Source organism: Pelobates fuscus, chromosome 6, assembly GCF_036172605.1.
Source record: "Pelobates fuscus isolate aPelFus1 chromosome 6, aPelFus1.pri, whole genome shotgun sequence".
NCBI lineage: Eukaryota > Metazoa > Chordata > Amphibia > Anura > Pelobatidae > Pelobates > Pelobates fuscus.
The window spans coordinates 309698409-309717308 of record NC_086322.1 but is presented as its reverse complement, the minus strand read 5'-3'; the positions used below and the strand labels follow the sequence as shown (position 1 = coordinate 309717308).

General features: G+C 42.9%; 1 protein-coding gene across 2 annotated transcripts in view; it reads left to right on the top strand.

The window, feature by feature from the left end:
• Positions 1 to 18900, top strand: part of LOC134565981 (formin-I-like) — a 178042-nt gene that overhangs the window by 108331 nt on the left and 50811 nt on the right. For both annotated transcript variants that reach the window (XM_063425689.1, XM_063425690.1), the window contains exons 10-12: positions 2495 to 2552; positions 3476 to 3508; positions 9651 to 9737. In XM_063425689.1, coding sequence (XP_063281759.1) covers positions 2495 to 2552; positions 3476 to 3508; positions 9651 to 9737 — 178 coding nt within the window. The remainder of the gene's footprint in view (positions 1 to 2494; positions 2553 to 3475; positions 3509 to 9650; positions 9738 to 18900) is intronic.

The window sequence follows — 18900 nt, the reverse complement described above, 5'->3', positions numbered from 1 at the left end:
CTAAAATTGTAACTTATTGTTCTTAAAAGGATTTTTAAAATGCTTTAGATTATTAAATTACTAAAGTGTAAATAACCGCAAATTGTAAGTGAATTTAAAATGAATATCATGTTTTAATAAACTTTTAGGCCAAGTGTCCATATTGGAAAAAGGAGTGTAGTAAGGGTACCACCTCTAAATTGTGCATAAGCCATAAATGTAAACCAAAAGAACACAGCCTAACTCCAGAACACAGTCAGAAGAAAACAAGGGGCCTATATCACTATTAAAATTAGACCAACCAGAAAAATTATAATACATAAAAAAGTGGGACAAATACCTGGTAATGTCTCCTTTGTTAATCTACCTTGTGCCAACACTAGAAATCCCACCAATCTTATACCCATCCCATGTCACCTTCCCTCTAAGTCCCCTTTTCACACTGCCCTGGGGAATGCATTCTCAGTGTAACATCAGTAAATCATCTGCTGTCCATAACTTATTCATCTCATGTTCCCTAAACTTTCTAGCATTAAGAGAAACATGGCTCTTTCCCTCTGGCACTTCTACCTGTGCCTCTTTATCCTTTGAAGATCTTCATTTAACTCCCACTCGAAGAGAATGTGACAGTAAGATTTTGGCTTTCACCCCACTGCTGCTTCAAACCTTTGCATCCCCTTCCCTCTCTTTCTCCTCATTTGAAGTTCACTCAATGTGCCTGTTCAAACCCATCTCTGCAAACATTGTAGTCATTTACCACCACCCAGGTTCCCCACTTCTTGTCAGGCTTACCTTGCTGGGAGTCCAACATGCAGAGATAAATGCTCACCCTTGCAATTAGACACAGGCCGAGGTGGTCAAGGTAGAACTCACCTGGCCTGTGAATCTGTGCACGGGGGCTGTGCAGGTAAATGCTTGAAGTCGCAGTACAGAAAAAGGAAATCCAGGAGAATAGTCGTAGGTAAGCCAATGGTCAGAGGGTGCCAGAAATCAGGAGATACGAGTAACAAGCCGAGGTCAAGGGATGCCAGAGGTCAGGGTACAAAACGAGTAGCAATCCAAGGTCAGGACAATACTGGAACGTGGAATAGCAATTCTCTAACCAGAGTCATTGAACTGACACTGCCCTTAGGGAGGGGCAGTGTCTTATACCTTGTTGATTAGGAAACAGATTCAGCTGGAGAGTAACTGACAGGTCTGAGCCAGGTGAAGTCCAGCCCCCTAGTGCTGCAGGCAATTCAAGATTAGACGGGAGTTATCCAAAGTCCTGAAACGGCTCAGAGGTAACAGAGCAGGTTCAGAACTGCCAAGTACACAGGTTCAAATCCCTCTTCGGGCAATAAAGGGGCGACCCCGTCTGGCAGTCTGGAGGTCACGGTGTGAATCCTGACACTTCTATTCCTTAACTATTTTGCTGTCTGGCTTCCCTACTTCCGTTTAAATAATATTCCATCTCTAATTCTTAGAAACTTTAATAATCCAATGAACCCACCCTTGACCTCTGTAGTAATGACTTCCTCCCTCAGCCTCTCAGAGTCTCAGAGTTAGGTAATTCTCCCACTCATGTAGCTCACAAAACCCTCTATCTTAATTTTTCAGATGCAGGCACAGTCTCTAATCTCTTTAACACTGAATTTCCACTCTCAGATCACCACCTTTTATCTATAGTTCTTGAAAGCCCCCTCTCTCCAATATCCTAACTCTAACCCCCTCGACTCAGGAAGAACTTGAATTCTATTGACCTTCAGCAACTATCAGATGTTATCCATTTTCAACTCTCATCTATCCTTACCTTCTCCCGTATCTCTCTGGTTATCTCCTCATATAATGCTACCCTCACCTTTGCCCTGCATACCCTTTGAAACATACACTTCAAGGAGGACGTGCCACATTACCTGCAGAGATGGACCCATTCAGCTGTACACTGCTGGAGGAAGTCTTGTACCTTGTTAGACTTTCGTCATTATAAAGTAAACTTGTACTCGTTCAGTGTAACTATCACCATTACTAAACAATCATACTTTTCCGTTATCATTACTTCATTCTCCCACAAGCCAAGGGGTTTCTTTGATACCCTTAACTTGCTTGGTTGTCCTGCTGTAGCCACACCTCAAATTAACCTTTCCGTTTATAGCGTTGCATGTTTTTTTATTGACAAGTTTAACAACTTAAGGAAAAATTCCCTCCCGCCTCTCTCTCTCAACCACACTTTGACATATTGTCTTCTGCCTTCTTTACTGAGACATTGTCCCTGCTCCCCATCAACATGCTACTGTCATAACTGTTTTTTAAAAGCCATCTCTTGACCCATTCTGTGTTGCCAATGTCAGAAAATCTCTGGCTGTGAACCAAAGTGGTCGTGGTGGTAGGGTTAACTCTTTAATGTTGAAAGACCCTGGAGGCATGTTGCTATGCTCACAGTTATTAGAACACTTAGAGTGTATATGTTATCAAACTAAAGAAATAGATCATCACAAAGTTACTCCACTTATTGTTCTTGTTCTCTATTTTGAAGATATGTTCCAACGAAGAAAGATGTGATTATGTACCAAAATTTTAAAGGATCCCCCCATTATTATTATTATTATTATTGCCATTTATATAGCGCCAACAGATTCCGTAGCGCTTTACAATATTATGAGAGGGGGATTTAAATATAAATAGGACAATTACAAATAAACTTACAGGAACAATAGGTTGAAGAGGACCCTGCTCAAACGAGCTTACATTCTATAGGAGGTGGGGTGTAAAACACATTAGGACAGGAATTTACAATCAAATAAGGTGGGCTGCCCTTTAGGAGAGGGCAAGAGACAGGTATGTGAGGTAAGGGTTAGTCTTGGAGGCCATAAGCTTTCCTAAAGAGATGGGTTTTAAGGCACTTCTTAAAAGATGCAAGACTAGGGGAGAGTCTGATGGCGGTAGGCAGGCTATTCCATAGGAAGGGAGCCGCCCGCGAGAAGTCCTGCAAGCGCGAGTTGGCCGTACGAGTGCGGACAACGGACAGGAGGTGGTCACGGGCAGAACGGAGAGACCGAGAAGGGACATACCTATGGATCTGTGAGGAGATATAAGAGGGGCTAGAGTTGTTCAGTGCTTTATAGGTGTGAGTTAGTACCTTGAATTGACTCCTATAGCATACAGGAAGCCAATGTAAGGACTGGCAGAGGGGTGAGGTGTGAGAGAAACGACTAGAGAGGAAAATCAATCTAGCAGCAGCATTCATTACGGACTGTAAGGGTGCAGTACGGCTATTGGGGAGACCAATCAGGAGAGGGTTACAATAATCCATGCGGGAAATTACTAGAGCATGGACAAGCTCCTTGGTAGTATCTGGTGCAAGAAAGGGGCGGATGCGGGCTATGTTTTTAAGATGGAATCTACAGGATTTGGCAACATGCTGGATGTGAGGCTCAAAGGTGAGACCAGAGTCAAGTATGACACCAAGACAGCGCGCTTGCAAGGATGGACTGATGTTGGTACCACAAACTTGGATGAATTACACATTGTGGATCAGTTCATGCTAGAGGTAAAAAGTACGATTAAAATGTTATATACACATATTATATGGTGTGCATAGGTAGAGGGTAAATGTGTATGGGCATAGCTTAACCCACTAATAACACCCCAACCACATATTTCCAGAAATAACAACCACAGACTTATGTTTGGAGAAAGTAGGTCACAGCTTTATTAATATATACATATTTAAACTTCAACTTTATAACATAAAACACTATATACATAATTAGTCAGCAAATAAATCTTCGTCGCTGAGTACCACCTTGCCAACTAAAAACATAACTTAAGGCAGCTGCCCTCCCCCCTCATTCCAACCAGCACAAGGTCTTTTTCTGGGCCTTCCATCCAGGTAATGTTAACCACCAGCTGATAATTGGCTTAGTGGGCACGTCTGTTATCCATAACTGTACCTGAGGTTAGGGGAGGGACAGCCCTACCCATCCACTTTCCATGGACAGCTGGTCCAACCCACGGTTGACAGGGCCATATACCACCACAAGACCCGCTGGTTTACCCCCTAAATCAGCCCAACACCAAAAGCCATGGCCTTCTCCAATGCATCCTGCAATGCCTAATTAAATAAAACCAGTCCTACCTCCATAAGGTGGACCCCATCACCCGTAATATATATTGCTGTGTTTTGCTCAAAGATGTGGTGATGCACCTTAAGCCCCATTCCCTTCACAAACGTAGACACTTGTTTTATTATAACTTGATCTTGCTCCATTCAAGAACCCTGGGGTCCCTAGCCCCTTCCAACAATTCTGGGATAACACCTCGGACCAAATAATACACAGCCTCGGGAACTTAAGCCATAACTTGGCTACATCCTTCTAGATCTTTTCAGCCAGATCTCACACTGGAATAGTGCCAAAATTGTTTCCCCTAAAATAAATCAAGAGCACATCAGGAGCAACATGTAGGCGAGTCAACCGGACTATTTCAGGCAACAGGTGCTCCCACCGCATTCCCTGGGAACCGAACCAACGGACCTCTGCAACCGCTGGTGACAGACTAAGTTGTAGTCCCCTGGGATGAACTTCAGCCCTCTGTTGAGCCCAATAAGTGTAGGAATGGCCGATGACCCACATTCTATAGGGGGCATAGTGTGTATAGGGGATGTAGCGAGTGTATGCATATGGGCTTTAGTGTGTGTTTGTATAGTTAATGTAGTGTGTGTAGGGGTTGTAGAGAGTGTGTGTGAAGGGGTTTTAGAGAGTGTGTGTTTAGGGAATGTAGTATGTGTTTGCTTACCAGGAATGTAGTGTGTATAGGGGATCCTGAATGTGTATGTCAGAAATGTAGTGCATGTGTAGGTGGTGCAGGGTGTGTGTTTAGGGGATCTAGTGTGTGTTTGAAGGACCCAGAGTGTGTATAGGAGATCTAGTATGTGTATATGTGTAGATGATCCATAGTTAGCTCAGGGATCTAGTGTGTGTCTGGAATACAATGTGTTTAGGGGTGCAGTACGCGTGTGAGGGGTTCTGCTGTATATATATACATATATGTTTGGAAGTATTGTGTGTGTGTGTGGGGGGTGCAGTGTGTTTGGGGGCTCCTGTGTGTATGAGTGAGGTATGCAGTGTGTGTGTGTGAAGGGTGTAGTGCAGGGGTAGGCAACCTACGGCACTAGTGCCATGCACGGCACTCGAGGTGCCTTTGCACGGCACTCAAGGCTACAAGAGCCAAACAGGCTCTGGCTTGTCAGGAGTCCCAATGAAACTTCAGATATCTATAATACGAAAAGGTGGTGATGGACAATCCTCAATTTATGCATTGGAGCACATAGAGGAAGTGATCTCAGATCACTTCCTCCCAGCACTTATGAATGGGAATCCACACTGCAGTAAAGCAGCCCACAGCTTCCTGTTGCAGCTTCTGTCCTTGAGCTGTACCTGGCCAGCCTGGTCCTCACTGGAACCCAGGGAAGCGTCAGAGCTGCAGAATAACCCTCCCCTCATACAAATAATACAAACACACACACAGTCCGCACAAACACAACACCACCAACAATCCACATACATGCACACAACCCCCCATGCAGCCTCTCACATGCAATACCCCAAACAGCCCCACACATACAAACACTACCAAATACACAATGTGACATATCCATCCACACACAATTCCACAAGCAGCCCCCATACACAGCTCAAATTCATAGGTATTATACATGATACCAAAAACTATTAATGAACATATACAATATAATAGCTCATATACTCACAAATACAATGATACAAAGCAACTGCAGTATAAATAACACAAGCAGTATATGGCAACATGCACACCTCAATTTAAAGAAATAGGACCGACACGCTATGGGACATCACAATCATATTTCGGCACAGTGCTGCTAAAAGGTTGCCTACCCCTGGTGTAGTGTGTATGTGTGAGGGGTGTAGTGTGTATTTGTGAGGAGTATAGTGTGTGTGTGCGTGTGTGTGTGTGTGTGAGGGGTGCAGTGTGTGTGAGGATGTTGTGTGTGTGTGTGCAGTGTGTGCAGTGTGTGTGTGTGAGGATGTTGTGTGTGCTTTGTGTGGGGGCAGTATGTGTGTGTGAGGTGTGTATTGTGTGTGTGATGGTGCCTTGTGTGAGTTGTTCAGTGTGTGTGAGGGTGCTGTGGTTGTTAGTGTGATGTGTAGGTATGTGGATAGGTGCAGTATGTGTGTGAGGATGCTGTGTGTGAGGTGTGCAGTGTGTTTGTGTGAGGGTGATGGGTGTGAGTGAGGGACCTGTGCGTGTGTGGGTGCTGTGCGTGTGTGGGTGTGAGGGTGCTGTGGGTATCAGGGTGCTATGTGAGGGGGATATGTTTGAGGGTGTGTGTGTGAGTGAGGCTGCTGTGTGTGCATGTGTGTGTTTGTGTGTGTGTGAGTGAGAGTGCTGTGTGTGTGAGGGTGATGTGTGTTAGGGTGCTGTGTATGTTGATGAGGGTGCTGTGTGTGTTTGGAGCAATTTAAATGGAGTCAAAAAGAAATAGGATTATTTAAAAGTTGCACTACTGAAGGCAACAGAAAATTGCATTAGGCTTGTCAGTAAAAGCAAAACATTCAAGAAACCACTGTGGTACAGATGTGGCCAAAATAGTAAAAAACTAAAAGTTAGTATTTAGTAATTATAAAAAAAAAACAGAGTGAGGAAGACAGAATGACCTATAAGATTAGGCAGAAAGAGGCTAAGCAAGTTATAAGAGCTTCCAAATCACACACGGAAGAGAAAATAGCACAGTCAGTAAAAAAGGGGGACAAAACTTTTTTTAGATACATAAATGAGAAAAGAAAAGTAAAGCAAGGATTAGTTAGATTAAAAACAAAAGAAGGAACGTATGTAGATGAGGATAAAGGTCTAGCTGACTGCCTCAATGAATATTTTTGTTCGGTATTTACAGATGAAAATGAAGGAAAGGGACCTCAGTTAAGAAAAAGGATAAATGAGTAATTTATTACACGTGAGTTTACAGAAGAAGAGGTTCTATTTCAACTGTCAAAAGTAAAGACAAATAAGTCAATGGGACCTGATGGAATGCACCCAAAGCTATTAAAAGAGCTTAGTGGTGTACTAGCAAAACCATTAACAGATTTATTTTAACCAATCATTGTTAACAGGAGTAGTCCCAGAAGATTGGAAGTTAGCGAATCTTGTGCCCATTCACAAGAAAGGTGATAGGAAGGAGTCGGGCAACTATAGGCCAGTAAGCCTTACTTCAGTAGTGGGGAAAGTGATGGAAACCATGTTAAAGGGTAGGATTGTTGAACATCTAAAAACACATGGATTTCAAGATCAGAGACAACATGGGTTTACTTCAGGGAGATCATGCCAAACTAATCTTATTGATTTTTTTGATTGGGTAACTAAAATTATAGATCAGGGTGGTGCAGTAGACATTGCTTACCTAGATTTCAGTAAGGCTTTTGACACTGTTGCACATAGAAGGCTTATCAATAAACTACAATCTTTGAGTTTGGATTCCAATATTGTTGAATGGGTAAGGCAGTGGCTGAGTGACAGGCAACAGAGGGTTGAAGTCAATGGAGTATATTCGAAGCTTGGGCTTGTCACCAGTGGGGTACCTCAGGGATTTGTACTTGGACCCATTCTCTTTAATATTTTTATTAGTGATATTGCAGAAGGTCTTGATGGTAAGGTGTGTCTTTTTGCGGATGATACTAAGATATGTAACAGGGTTGATGTTCCAGGAGGGATAAGCCAAATGGCTAATGATTTAGGTAAACTAGAAAAATGGTCAGAGTTGTGGCAACTGACATTTAATGTGGATAAGTGCAAGATAATGCATCTTGGACGTAAAAACCCAACGGCAGAGTACAGAATATTTGATAGACTCCTAACCTCAACATCTTAGGAAAGGGATTTAGGGGTGATTATTTCTGATGACTTTAGGGTAGGCAGACAATGTAATAGAGCAGCAGGAAATGCTAGCATAATGCTTGGTTGTATAGGGAGAGGTATTAGCAGTAGAAAGAGTGAAGTGCTCATGCCATTGTACAGAACACTGGTGAGACCTCACTTGGAGTACTGTACACAGTAATGGCGACCATATCTTCAGAAGGATATTGATACCTTAGAGAGAGTTCAAAGAAGGGTTACTAAACTGGTTCATGGATTGCAGGATAAAACTTACCAGGAAAGGTTAAAGGATCTCAACATGTATAGCTTGGAGGAAAGACGAGACAGGGGGGATATAATAGGAACATTTAAATACATAAAGGGAATCAACACAGTAAAGAAGGAGACTATATTTAAAAGAATAAAAACTACCACAACAAGAGGACATAGTCTTAAATTAGAGAGGCAAAGGTTTAAAAATAATACCAGGAAGTATTACTTTACTGAGAGGGTAGTGGATGCACGGAATAGCCTTTCATCTGAAGTGGTAGAGGTTAACACAGTAAAGGAGTTTAAGCATTCCTGGGATAGGCATAAGGCTATCCTAACTATAAGATAAGGCCAGGGACTAATTTAGAAAACTGGGCAGACTAGATGGGCCGAATGGTTCTTATCTGCCGTCACATTCTATGTTTCTATGTTTCTATGTTTCTACTGTATGTGGGCCGGTAAGGGATCTTTGATCTCACCACTACCCGTCATGGAACACAGTGGGGCCGGCGCTCGGTTAGTGTTGGCCCTGCATGGACCGGCCGGGGAGATCCTGTGATCTCCCCTGCCGGGCTCGTCCCATGGCCATCGTGGCCCACCAGGCATTTGCCCTGTGTGCCCGATGGCCAGCCTGGGCCTGTGTCTAGACCTCAGGGTCTAAACCTGTGCTCAGCATATATAATTTGCTTTGGCTGAGACAGTTTGTTCTGGTGGACTGAAATTTGTCATTGAGGTGTTTTGGCTCAAACTCATTTTGTCCATGCAATCCTTTCAGCAAAACTGATTCAGATGAACCAAAATAGCCCAAAAATGAGGGAAACCAGTGTACACTTATGAGAGAGGGGAAGAAATAGATGGAAAAATATAGTGAGCTGTAAAAAAATAAATCTATATTTATATATTATGTTTATTAAATATATAAAATGTCGTTTTTACTGCTCCTCCCTTTTCCCTCCATTGCCCACTGCTCACGTGATCTATTAATAAAATCAACTTTAAATGTCTATCCCCTATCCATCAATATATCTATTTATATATTTTCCCATCAATCATTTCTCTTTTTTTGCATCAAAGATCATAAATCAAAAAGTTTCACCCCTTGTTAGTGCTTCGTGATATGTCCAGATGGTGCTTTGGAGTTACAGAATTCAGACCAAAAGCCAGTCACCCAAAATTCAGATTAATTAAATCCAAAATGGAATGCACAAGTCCAGTATACCTAGTCCAGAGTTCTGTATACTATCAGCATTAATCACAACACATAGAATATGAAATCCAAATTGCAAATTTTAGCCTAAAATAACATTTTCCAAATCAGCTAGCATCACAGCTCTACTATTTTTGCCTAAATTAAGTCTTTAATTCATCACAATTCAGAGTTTAATGAGTTGCCCTGTACAAATTTTGGAAATAGCATTCCCTTGGTAGTGTTTGGTAAAATATATGGTATAAATAATATTTAGTGACATTAAATGTTTTTGTTTATATTTCTTTATTTACTAATACTTATATATATACATATATTTTTTTTAAAGATGTGCAAAATTCCGGACCTGTGTAAAAGATTGGATACCTTACTTGCAATACGTGAGCTGTCCTCATACATGCAAGATTTAAATAGGGTGAGATGAACATTTTGATATGGTACATCTGACAATGTAAGATATTGCAAAAATAAATGCTTTCCAAAATAGTGTTTTAAGTAAATCTACAGACGTTTGGTCAATAAACCAAAGGGAACTTTGCACATAAATACTCAACCACACTCCTACTATTCAAACAGAGATAGGGACACGCACGTTGCAGTACACACACATTTTAATAGAACCGAGTCACAGGACACAGTTTTGACTCTTTTCCAAGAAAACGTTGTCCTGTAACTCGTTCCACTTAAAAGCTGTTCATACTATGACTTGTGTGCCTTGATCTCTTTTTGAGAATTAAGACTTTTCGTGTCCACCTACTTTAAAGAGTGCTTTGTTTGCACTTTCCGTGTGGTGTGCTACAGATTCACCTTATTATATGCACGTTGTGTCATGTAGGAACATGACAGGATTCAATATTTGTCTGGAAATGTTTTATCTGCATAAACATTAGTATTATTATTATCGCCATTTATATAGCGCCAACAGATTCCGTAGCGCTTTACAATATTATGAGAGGGGGGATTTAACTATAAATAGGACAATTACAAGAAAACTTACAGGAACGATAGGTTGAAGAGGACCCTGCTCAAACGAGCTTACAGTCTATAGGAGGTGGGGGTGTAAAACACATTAGGACAGGAAATATCAATCAAATAAGGTGGGAGTGAAACAGAGCTGGAGGAAAGAGTAGAGTGCAGCCCTTTAGGAGAGAGCAAGAGACAGGTTTGTCAGGTAGATGTTACTCTGGGAGGCCATAAGCTTTCCTAAAGAGATAGGTTTTAAGGCACTTCTTAAACAACTGAAGACTAGGGGAGAGTCTGATGGTGATAGGCAGGCTAGCAGAGACTGGGCCCCTTAAAACAGCATTAACACCCAGCACTCCCAAGCAACCAAGTCCTGCTGAATCTTCAGAGCAGAGGTATCATCTCTGGAAGATCTACTCAAGAATACTTGTATTACTGTTTCCTTTAAACTCTTATTTTAAAATTGTGTTCTATTCCATCTCCCTCCCTATACTATCACTACTTAATTGATACCTATATCTCCCATCCTGATCTTCTGTTTTTGTTTTGCTTAAAGCTGGTGTGATCATGTCATTTTATGTTCATTCTTTAGGACTTTTTGTTAATTGTTTGTTTACCTAGTGTTAATACTCACTGATAATCTAGTAAATTTATGTTCATGGTTTATGACTTTCACCTATCTGATCCTTCCTATCTTTTTATCCCAAATGTTATCTCCTTTTAGTTTTTCATCTCTAATTAATTACCTCAATAGCCCCATGTCTCCCCACCCATAATAGTGTGTTTTATTTCTTTTTTTTTTCTAACCTCAGACCTTATATTTCAGACTGGGCCCCTTAAAATAGCATTAACACCCAGCACTCCCAAGCAACCAAGTCCTGCTGAATCTTCAGAGCAGAGGTATCATCTCTGGAAGATTGCCCACCCACCCCATGGTCGACAACTTACTTATAGATAGTGCACATCAGCTGGTTTCCTTAACACACCAATCAAATCACTAAACCTCTCCTCACCTGAATTTATTTAACACACTGCATCCTTACATTGGTTTAATCACTCATTGATATTTGTGTGTTTGTATATATGATCTACATATCTATATAATACACATTTTTTTCTAATGTTCTCCCTTCTATTTTTCACTTTAACACTAACTTCTCTCATCACTAAAATATCCCTATCCTTTCACTCACCTGTGCCTAGCAACACCATAATTATTACTTCCACCTTACTCCCCTCCCCTCTCTATTCATCCCATGCACTCTACACATACCTTCCGAGCCTATCTCCACCAACTCCTCCCAAATCCTCTACATACATACCCTCCTACAAAACTTTCAAATCCTACTCCCACCTTCACTTCCTTTCTATCCTTCTGCTCCTAGCTGCTGGTGATGTCTCTCCTAACCCCGGCCCCCTCGCAACAAACCCAGCACATACTAACCCAAGGATCCACACTAATCTCATACCCATCTCATGTTCCTCTAAATCCTCCTTCAATACTGCCCTCTGGAACGCACGCTCTGTTTGCAATATAACTAAATCCACTGCTGTCCATGACTTCTTCATCTCTCGTTCTATAGATTTACTAGCCATAACAGAAACCTGGCTCTCCCCCTCTGACACTGCCACCCCTGCATCTTTGTCCTTCGGTGGTCTCCAACTTACCCACAACCCAAGAAACTCTGAATGTAAAGGTGGTGGTGTTGGGTTTCTCCTCTCCCCTCACTGCTCTTTTAAACCTCTACCCACCCCCCTTCTCTCTCTTTCCCATCATTTGAAATACACTCAATTCGCCTTTTCAAACCCTTCTCTGCTAACATTGCTGTTATTTACCGTCCCCCTGGTTCCCCTCTTCTCTTCCTTGACCACTTTGCTGCCTGGCTACCCTATTTCCTCTCTTCTAACATTCCATCCCTAATTCTCGGGGACTTCAATATTCCTACAAACCCACCTTTGACCTCTGCAGCCACTAAACTACTTTCAATTACTTCCTCCCTCGGGCTATCGCAGTGGGCAAATTCTCCCACCCATGTAGCTGGCAATACCCTTGACCTAATCTTCACTTATGCATGTACAGTATCTAATATCTGCAACACTCCATATCCACTCTCTGATCACCACCTCTTATCATTTGCTCTCACATACCCCCTCACCCAAAAACCTCAGCCTAACCCCCCTCAACTCAGGAGGGACCTTAATTCTCTTGATCTCCAACAGTTGTCAGCTGACATTGATTCACAACTGCTGTCCATCCCTTCCCTCTCCTGTCCTTCACAGGCCATCTCCATATATAACTCTACTCTTACATCTGCCTTGAACACTGCAGCGCCACTCCAAACAAGCACCTCGAGGAGGACCCGCCCCCAACCATGGCATACTAAATCAACGCGCTACCTGCAAAGATGCTTCCGTTGTGCTGAACGCTCCTGGAGGAAGTCTCGTACACAATCAGACTTTCTCCATTATAGATTCATATTGTGTTCATACAGTGCAGCCCTTGCCCTTGCCAAACAGTCCTATTTTTCCACTCTCATTAGTTCATGTTCCCGCAACCCCAGGCGTCTCTTTCACACCTTTAATTCTCTTCTTCGCCCTGCTGTGGCCACCCACAAAACTAACCTTACTGCTGATAACTTTGCATGTTACTTCACTGACAAGATTGAACAGCTAAGGAAAGAATTCTCCCCTCCTTGCCTTTCTGTTTCTCAATCACACATAGATCATGCCTTTCCTACCCTTCAGACATTCTCCCCAGCTACTGACCAAGAGGTGGCTGCTCTTCTTTGCTCCTCTCGCCCCACCACTTGCCCGCTCGATCCTGTCCCATCTCACCATATTAGATCTCTCTCCACTTGTCTTGTGCCTTCTCTAACACACATCTTCAACTGCTCGCTCTCTTCTGGCATCGTCCCTGCTGACCTTAAACATGCCACTGTAGTACCTATACTAAAAAAACCATCCCTCGACCCATCCACCCCCTCTAACTACCGTCCCATATCCCTGCTCCCTTTTTCCTCAAAGCTTCTGGAAAGACTTGTCTTTACCCGTGTGTCTCATTTCCTCAATTCCAACTCTCTCCTTGACCCCCTTCAATCTGGCTTCCGCCCTCTCCACTCTACAGAGACTGCCCTTACCAAAGTTACTAACGACCTAATCGCAGCTAAATCCAAAGGCCACTACTCCATACTAATTCTTCTTGACCTCTCAGCGGCCTTTGACACCGTTGATCATGCTCTCCTTCTTCAAACTCTTCAATCACTTGGTCTCTGTGACTCTGTCCTCTCGTGGTTTTCCTCTTATCTCTCCCAACGCTCATTCAGTGTCTCCTTTTCTAATGATACCTCCTCCCCTTGCCCTGTCTCAGTTGGCGTTCCCCAAGGCTCCGTCCTTGATCCCCTTCTATTTTCTCTTTATACTGCCTCTCTTGGCAAACTTATTACCTCTTTTGGATTTCACTACCACCTGTACGCTGATGACACCCAGCTATATCTCTCCTCCCCGGACCTCTCCCCTGCCGTCCTGCAACGTGTCACTGCTTGCCTTTCTTCCATCTCTGACTGGATGTCCTCCCGCTTTCTGAAACTCAATCTCTCAAAAACTGAGCTCCTTGTCTTTCCTCCTCCTAATACTGATCCTCATCTTTCGCTCTCCCTCCAAGTTTGAGGTACCAACATTAGTCCATCTTTGCAAGCGCGCTGTCTTGGCATCATACTTGACTCTGGTCTCACCTTTGAGCCTCACATCCAGCATGTTGCCAAATCCTGTAGATTCCATCTTAAAAACATAGCCCGCATCCGCCCCTTTCTTGCACCAGATACTACCAAGGAGCTTGTCCATGCTCTAGTAATTTCCCGCATGGATTATTGTAACCCTCTCCTGATTGGTCTTCCCAATAGCCGTACTGCACCCTTACAGTCCGTAATGAATGCTGCTGCTAGATTGATTTTCCTCTCTAGTCGTTTCTCTCACACCTCACCCCTCTGCCAGTCCTTACATTGGCTTCCTGTATGCTATAGGAGTCAATTCAAGGTACTAACTCACACCTATAAAGCACTGAACAACTCTAGCCCCTCTTATATCTCCTCACAGATCCATAGGTATGTCCCTTCTCGGTCTCTCCGTTCTGCCCGTGACCACCTCCTGTCCATTGTCCGCACTCGTACAGCCAACTCGCACTTGCAGGACTTCTCACGGGCGGCTCCCTTCCTATGGAATAGCCTGCCTACCGCCATCAGACTCTCCCCTAGTCTTGCATCTTTTAAGAAGTGCCTTAAAACCCATCTCTTTAGGAAAGCTTATGGCCTCCAAGACTAACCCTTACCTCACATACCTGTCTCTTGCCCTCTCCTAAAGGGCAGCCCACCTTATTTGATTGTAAATTCCTGTCCTAATGTGTTTTACACCCCACCTCCTATAGAATGTAAGCTCGTTTGAGCAGGGTCCTCTTCAACCTATTGTTCCTGTAAGTTTATTTGTAATTGTCCTATTTATAGTTAAATCCCCCTCTCATAATATTGTAAAGCGCTACGGAATCTGTTGGCGCTATATAAATGGCAATAATAAATAAATAAAGGGAGCCGCCTGTGAGAAGTTCTGCAAACATGAGTTGGCCGTACGGGTGCAAGCAGCGGACAGGAGAAGGTCACAGGCAGAGCAAAATGGATCTGTGAAGAGATATAAGAGGGGCTAGAATTGTTCAGTACTTTATAGATATGGATTAGCACTTTAAATTGACTCCTATATAATACAGGAAGTCAATGTAAGGACTGACTGAGAGAGGGGTGAGGTGTGAGAGGACCGACTAGAGAGGAAAATCAGTCTGGTGGCAGCATTCATTACAGACTGTAGCTGGACAATACGGCTTTAAGGCGGACCAATTAGGAAAGGGTTTCAATAATCCATGCATGAAATTACTAGAGCAGGGACAAGGTCCTTGGTAGCATCTTATGTAAGAAAGGGGCAGATGGAATGGATGGAATCTACAGGATTTGGCAACATACTGGATGTGAGGCTCAAAGGTGAGGCCAGAATCAAGTAAGATGCCAGCACGCTTGCAAGGTTGGACTTATTTGGATACCACTAACTTGAAGGGACAGCGAAAAAGGGTGATCAGCATTAGGAGGAGGAAAGACAAGGAGCTCAGTTTTAGAGAAATCCAGTCAGAGATGGAAGAAAGGCAAGCAGTGAAAAGTTGCAGGACAGCAGGGGAGAGGTCTGGGGAGGAGATATATATCTCAGTGTCATCAACGTACAGGTGGTAGTGGAAACCAAATAAGGTAATGAGTTTGCCAAGAGAAAATAGAAGGGGACCAAGGACAGAGCCTTGGGGGACTCCAACCGAGACAGGACGAGGGGAGGAGGTATCATTAGAAAAGGAGACACTTTATGAGCATTGGGAGAGATAAAAGGAAAACCACAAGAGGATGGAGTCACAGAGACTGAGTGATTGAAGAGTTTGAAGAAGGAGAGCATGATAAATGGTGTCAAAGTCAGCAGAAAGGTCAAGAAGAATTAGTATGTAGTGGTGGCCTTTGGGTTTAGCTGCGATATTGTCGTTAGTAACCACCTCTTGTTCAGTAGCTATAGAGAAAGTTTGATGGGTAGAAAATGCATGATCTACGTGTGGTTGAGAAAGAGAACGGCAAGGTGGGGAGAATTCTTTCCTTAGCTGCTCAATCTTGTCAGTAAAGTAGCATGCAAAACTATCGGCTATAAAGTTAGTTTGGGGGGTGGTAACAGCAGGGCGAAGAAGAGAGTTAAAGGTGTCAAAGAGATGCCTGGGATTTCGGGAGCATGAACTAATGAGAGAGGAAAAGCATGATTGTTTGGCGAGGGCAAGGACTGCGTAGGCAATAGGCATTTATAATGGAGATAGTCTGCCTGGGTACGAGACTTCCTCCAGGAGCGTTCAGCACAACTGGAGCTTCTTTGCAGGTAGTTTGTTGATTTAGTATGCCACAGTTGGGGGCGTGTCTTCCTCGAGGTGCATTTTTGGAGTGGGGCTGCAGCATTCAAGGCAGAGGTAAGGGTAGTGTTATATGTGGAGGTGGCCAGTGAGGGACAGGAGAGGGAAGGGATGGATAGCAATTGTGAATCAATATCAGCTGACAGCAGCTGGAGGTCAATAGAATTACGGTTCCTCCTGAGTTGATGGGGGTTAGGCTGAGGTTGTTGGATGATGGGGTGAACATTATATTAATATAAGATATACAAATAACCTAAATATCAAAACCACAGGGGAGATTTTTCAAGATAAAGGCAGGTGCAATTCTTGGGCAAAGTGCTAAGTAAGGAACAATGACCATGGAAACCATCGTGCCAATCTGCAATTTTCTGTATTTGGGCCAATTGGAGGACCGGTCCTGTAACGAATCTTCTGATCTTTGACTGAGCACCTCCACCAGGTCAGCTTTCTCTCTGCTACCAGGGCCTCTAGTGCGCTTTAAAATCTATCGCCAATGCTTAACTGGGGTTTCTGAGGACCACTTTGACTGGAGTAAGTGCAGTGGTTATAGCTCTGGAGACCTTCTGTCCTGTAAAACAGTGATTATAGCTTTTCCCCACACATTAGTTGAGACTGTATATAGGTGGTACAATGCTCTTTAACTGCACACAACACAGCTATTTATACAGACAAGTGTTTATTCTCCATACAATACTATGCCTAGTATAATAGTGTGTGCAGGAGGCTGAGCTCCAATTCTCTGCAAGAGTCAGTGGCATGGAGCTTCTATCACAGGTTAAATTTCCAAACTTTAAGCTAAGATGTAGCTGAATCACAAACAAAACTTTCAATGACCTAACATGTTCAGTTTGATTTGTGATTCTAAATTAGCTCCTTGGTGCCAAAAAAAAGATGAGTGATGTAAAGAAATGGTTCATGGGAGGCGGGGCCTGACTGCCGACTGAGTCAGTCGCATGGAGCTCTTCAGAGGAAACCTATTCTTGTGCCTAAAATTGGACTTTGTTGCTCATTTTTTTGGCCACCTCTTGTCTCTACCCTGGTGCACACTCTGCTGACTATTTGGCTTAATCCTGCTTGCAACCGGCAGACACAGCTGGTACAGACCTACCTGTGGCCTATAGCTACACTTGAGCTACAGTTGGGAAGGCTTGCACAAACCCTCTGGGGGCCTGGGCTCCATGGTGGAACCTTGTGGAGATGACGGGTGGTGTGGGAGACTGTCCGTCCTTAGGCACAGGCTAGAGGGCCTGTAGGCTTCACTTGTAGCATGGATGATTTTGGGTGTTGTTACCACAATGCTTGCCATGATTATGTTTTTTCCTGCAATATCTTACTCAACTTAACTAGTGGTACTTACCTAGTGCAGTCCTTCACAGCATTATAGTTTATTTAGCCTTTCTCAATGTCTCACAGTCCACATTGCTAACGCTGTAGTTCTGTTCTCTCATGTGGTTTTCCTTTATTTTATTATAAAAAGTGCTGTACAATTAACATTTCTGCCTAACTGACTACTTTACGAGATGTGATTACTCCAGTGAAATGTTAATCTATACAGTACAAAAAATAAAGAATGTAAAAAAATTGATTGATAACAATACATGTTAATTTTATTTACAGATCAATTGAGAAGTTATCAATAGACTTGAACAATAGGGGGGGGGGGGGAGTAAACAATCTTCTTGAGTAGTCCCAGAAGATTGAAAGTTAGCAAATGTTGTGCCCATTCACAAGAAAGGTAATAGGGAGGAGTCGGGCAACTATAGGCCAGTAAGCCTAACTTCAGTATTGGGGAAAGTGATGGAAACCATGTTAAAGGATAGGATTGTTGAACATCTAAAAACACATGGATTTCAAGATCAGAGACAACATGGGTTTACTTCAGGGAGATCATGCCAAACTAATCTTATTGATTATTTGATTGGGTAACTAAAATTATAGATCAGGGTGGTGCAGTAGACATTGCTTACCTAGATTTCAGTAAGGCTTTTGACACTGTTGCACATAGAAGGCTTATCAACAAACTACAATCTTTGAGTTTGGATTCCAATATTGTTGAATGGGTAAGGCAGTGGCTGAGTGACAGGCAACAGAGGGTTGTAGTCAATGGAGTATATTCGAAGCTTGGGCTTGTCACCAGTGGGGTACCTCAGGGATCTGTACTTGGACCCATTCTCTTTAATATTTTTATTAGTGATATTGCAGAAGGTCTTGATGGTAAGGTGTGTCTTTTTGCGGATGATACTAAGATATGTAACAGGGTTGATGTTCCAGGAGGGATAAGCCAAATGGAAAATGATTTAGGTAAACTAGAAAAATGGTCAGAGTTGTGGCAACTGACATTTAATGTGGATAAGTGCAAGATAATGCATCTTGGACGTAAAAACCCAAGGGCAGAGTACAGAATATTTGATAGAGTCCTAACCTCAACATCTGAGGAAAGGGATTTAGGGGTGATTTTTTCTGATGACTTAAAGGTAGGCAGACAATGTAATAGAGCAGCAGGAAATGCTAGCAGAATGCTTGGTTGTATAGGGAGAGGTATTAGCAGTAGAAAGAGGGAAGTGCTCATGCCATTGTACAGAACACTGGTGAGACCTCACTTGGAGTACTGTACACAGTACTGGAGACCCTATCTTCAGAAGGATAT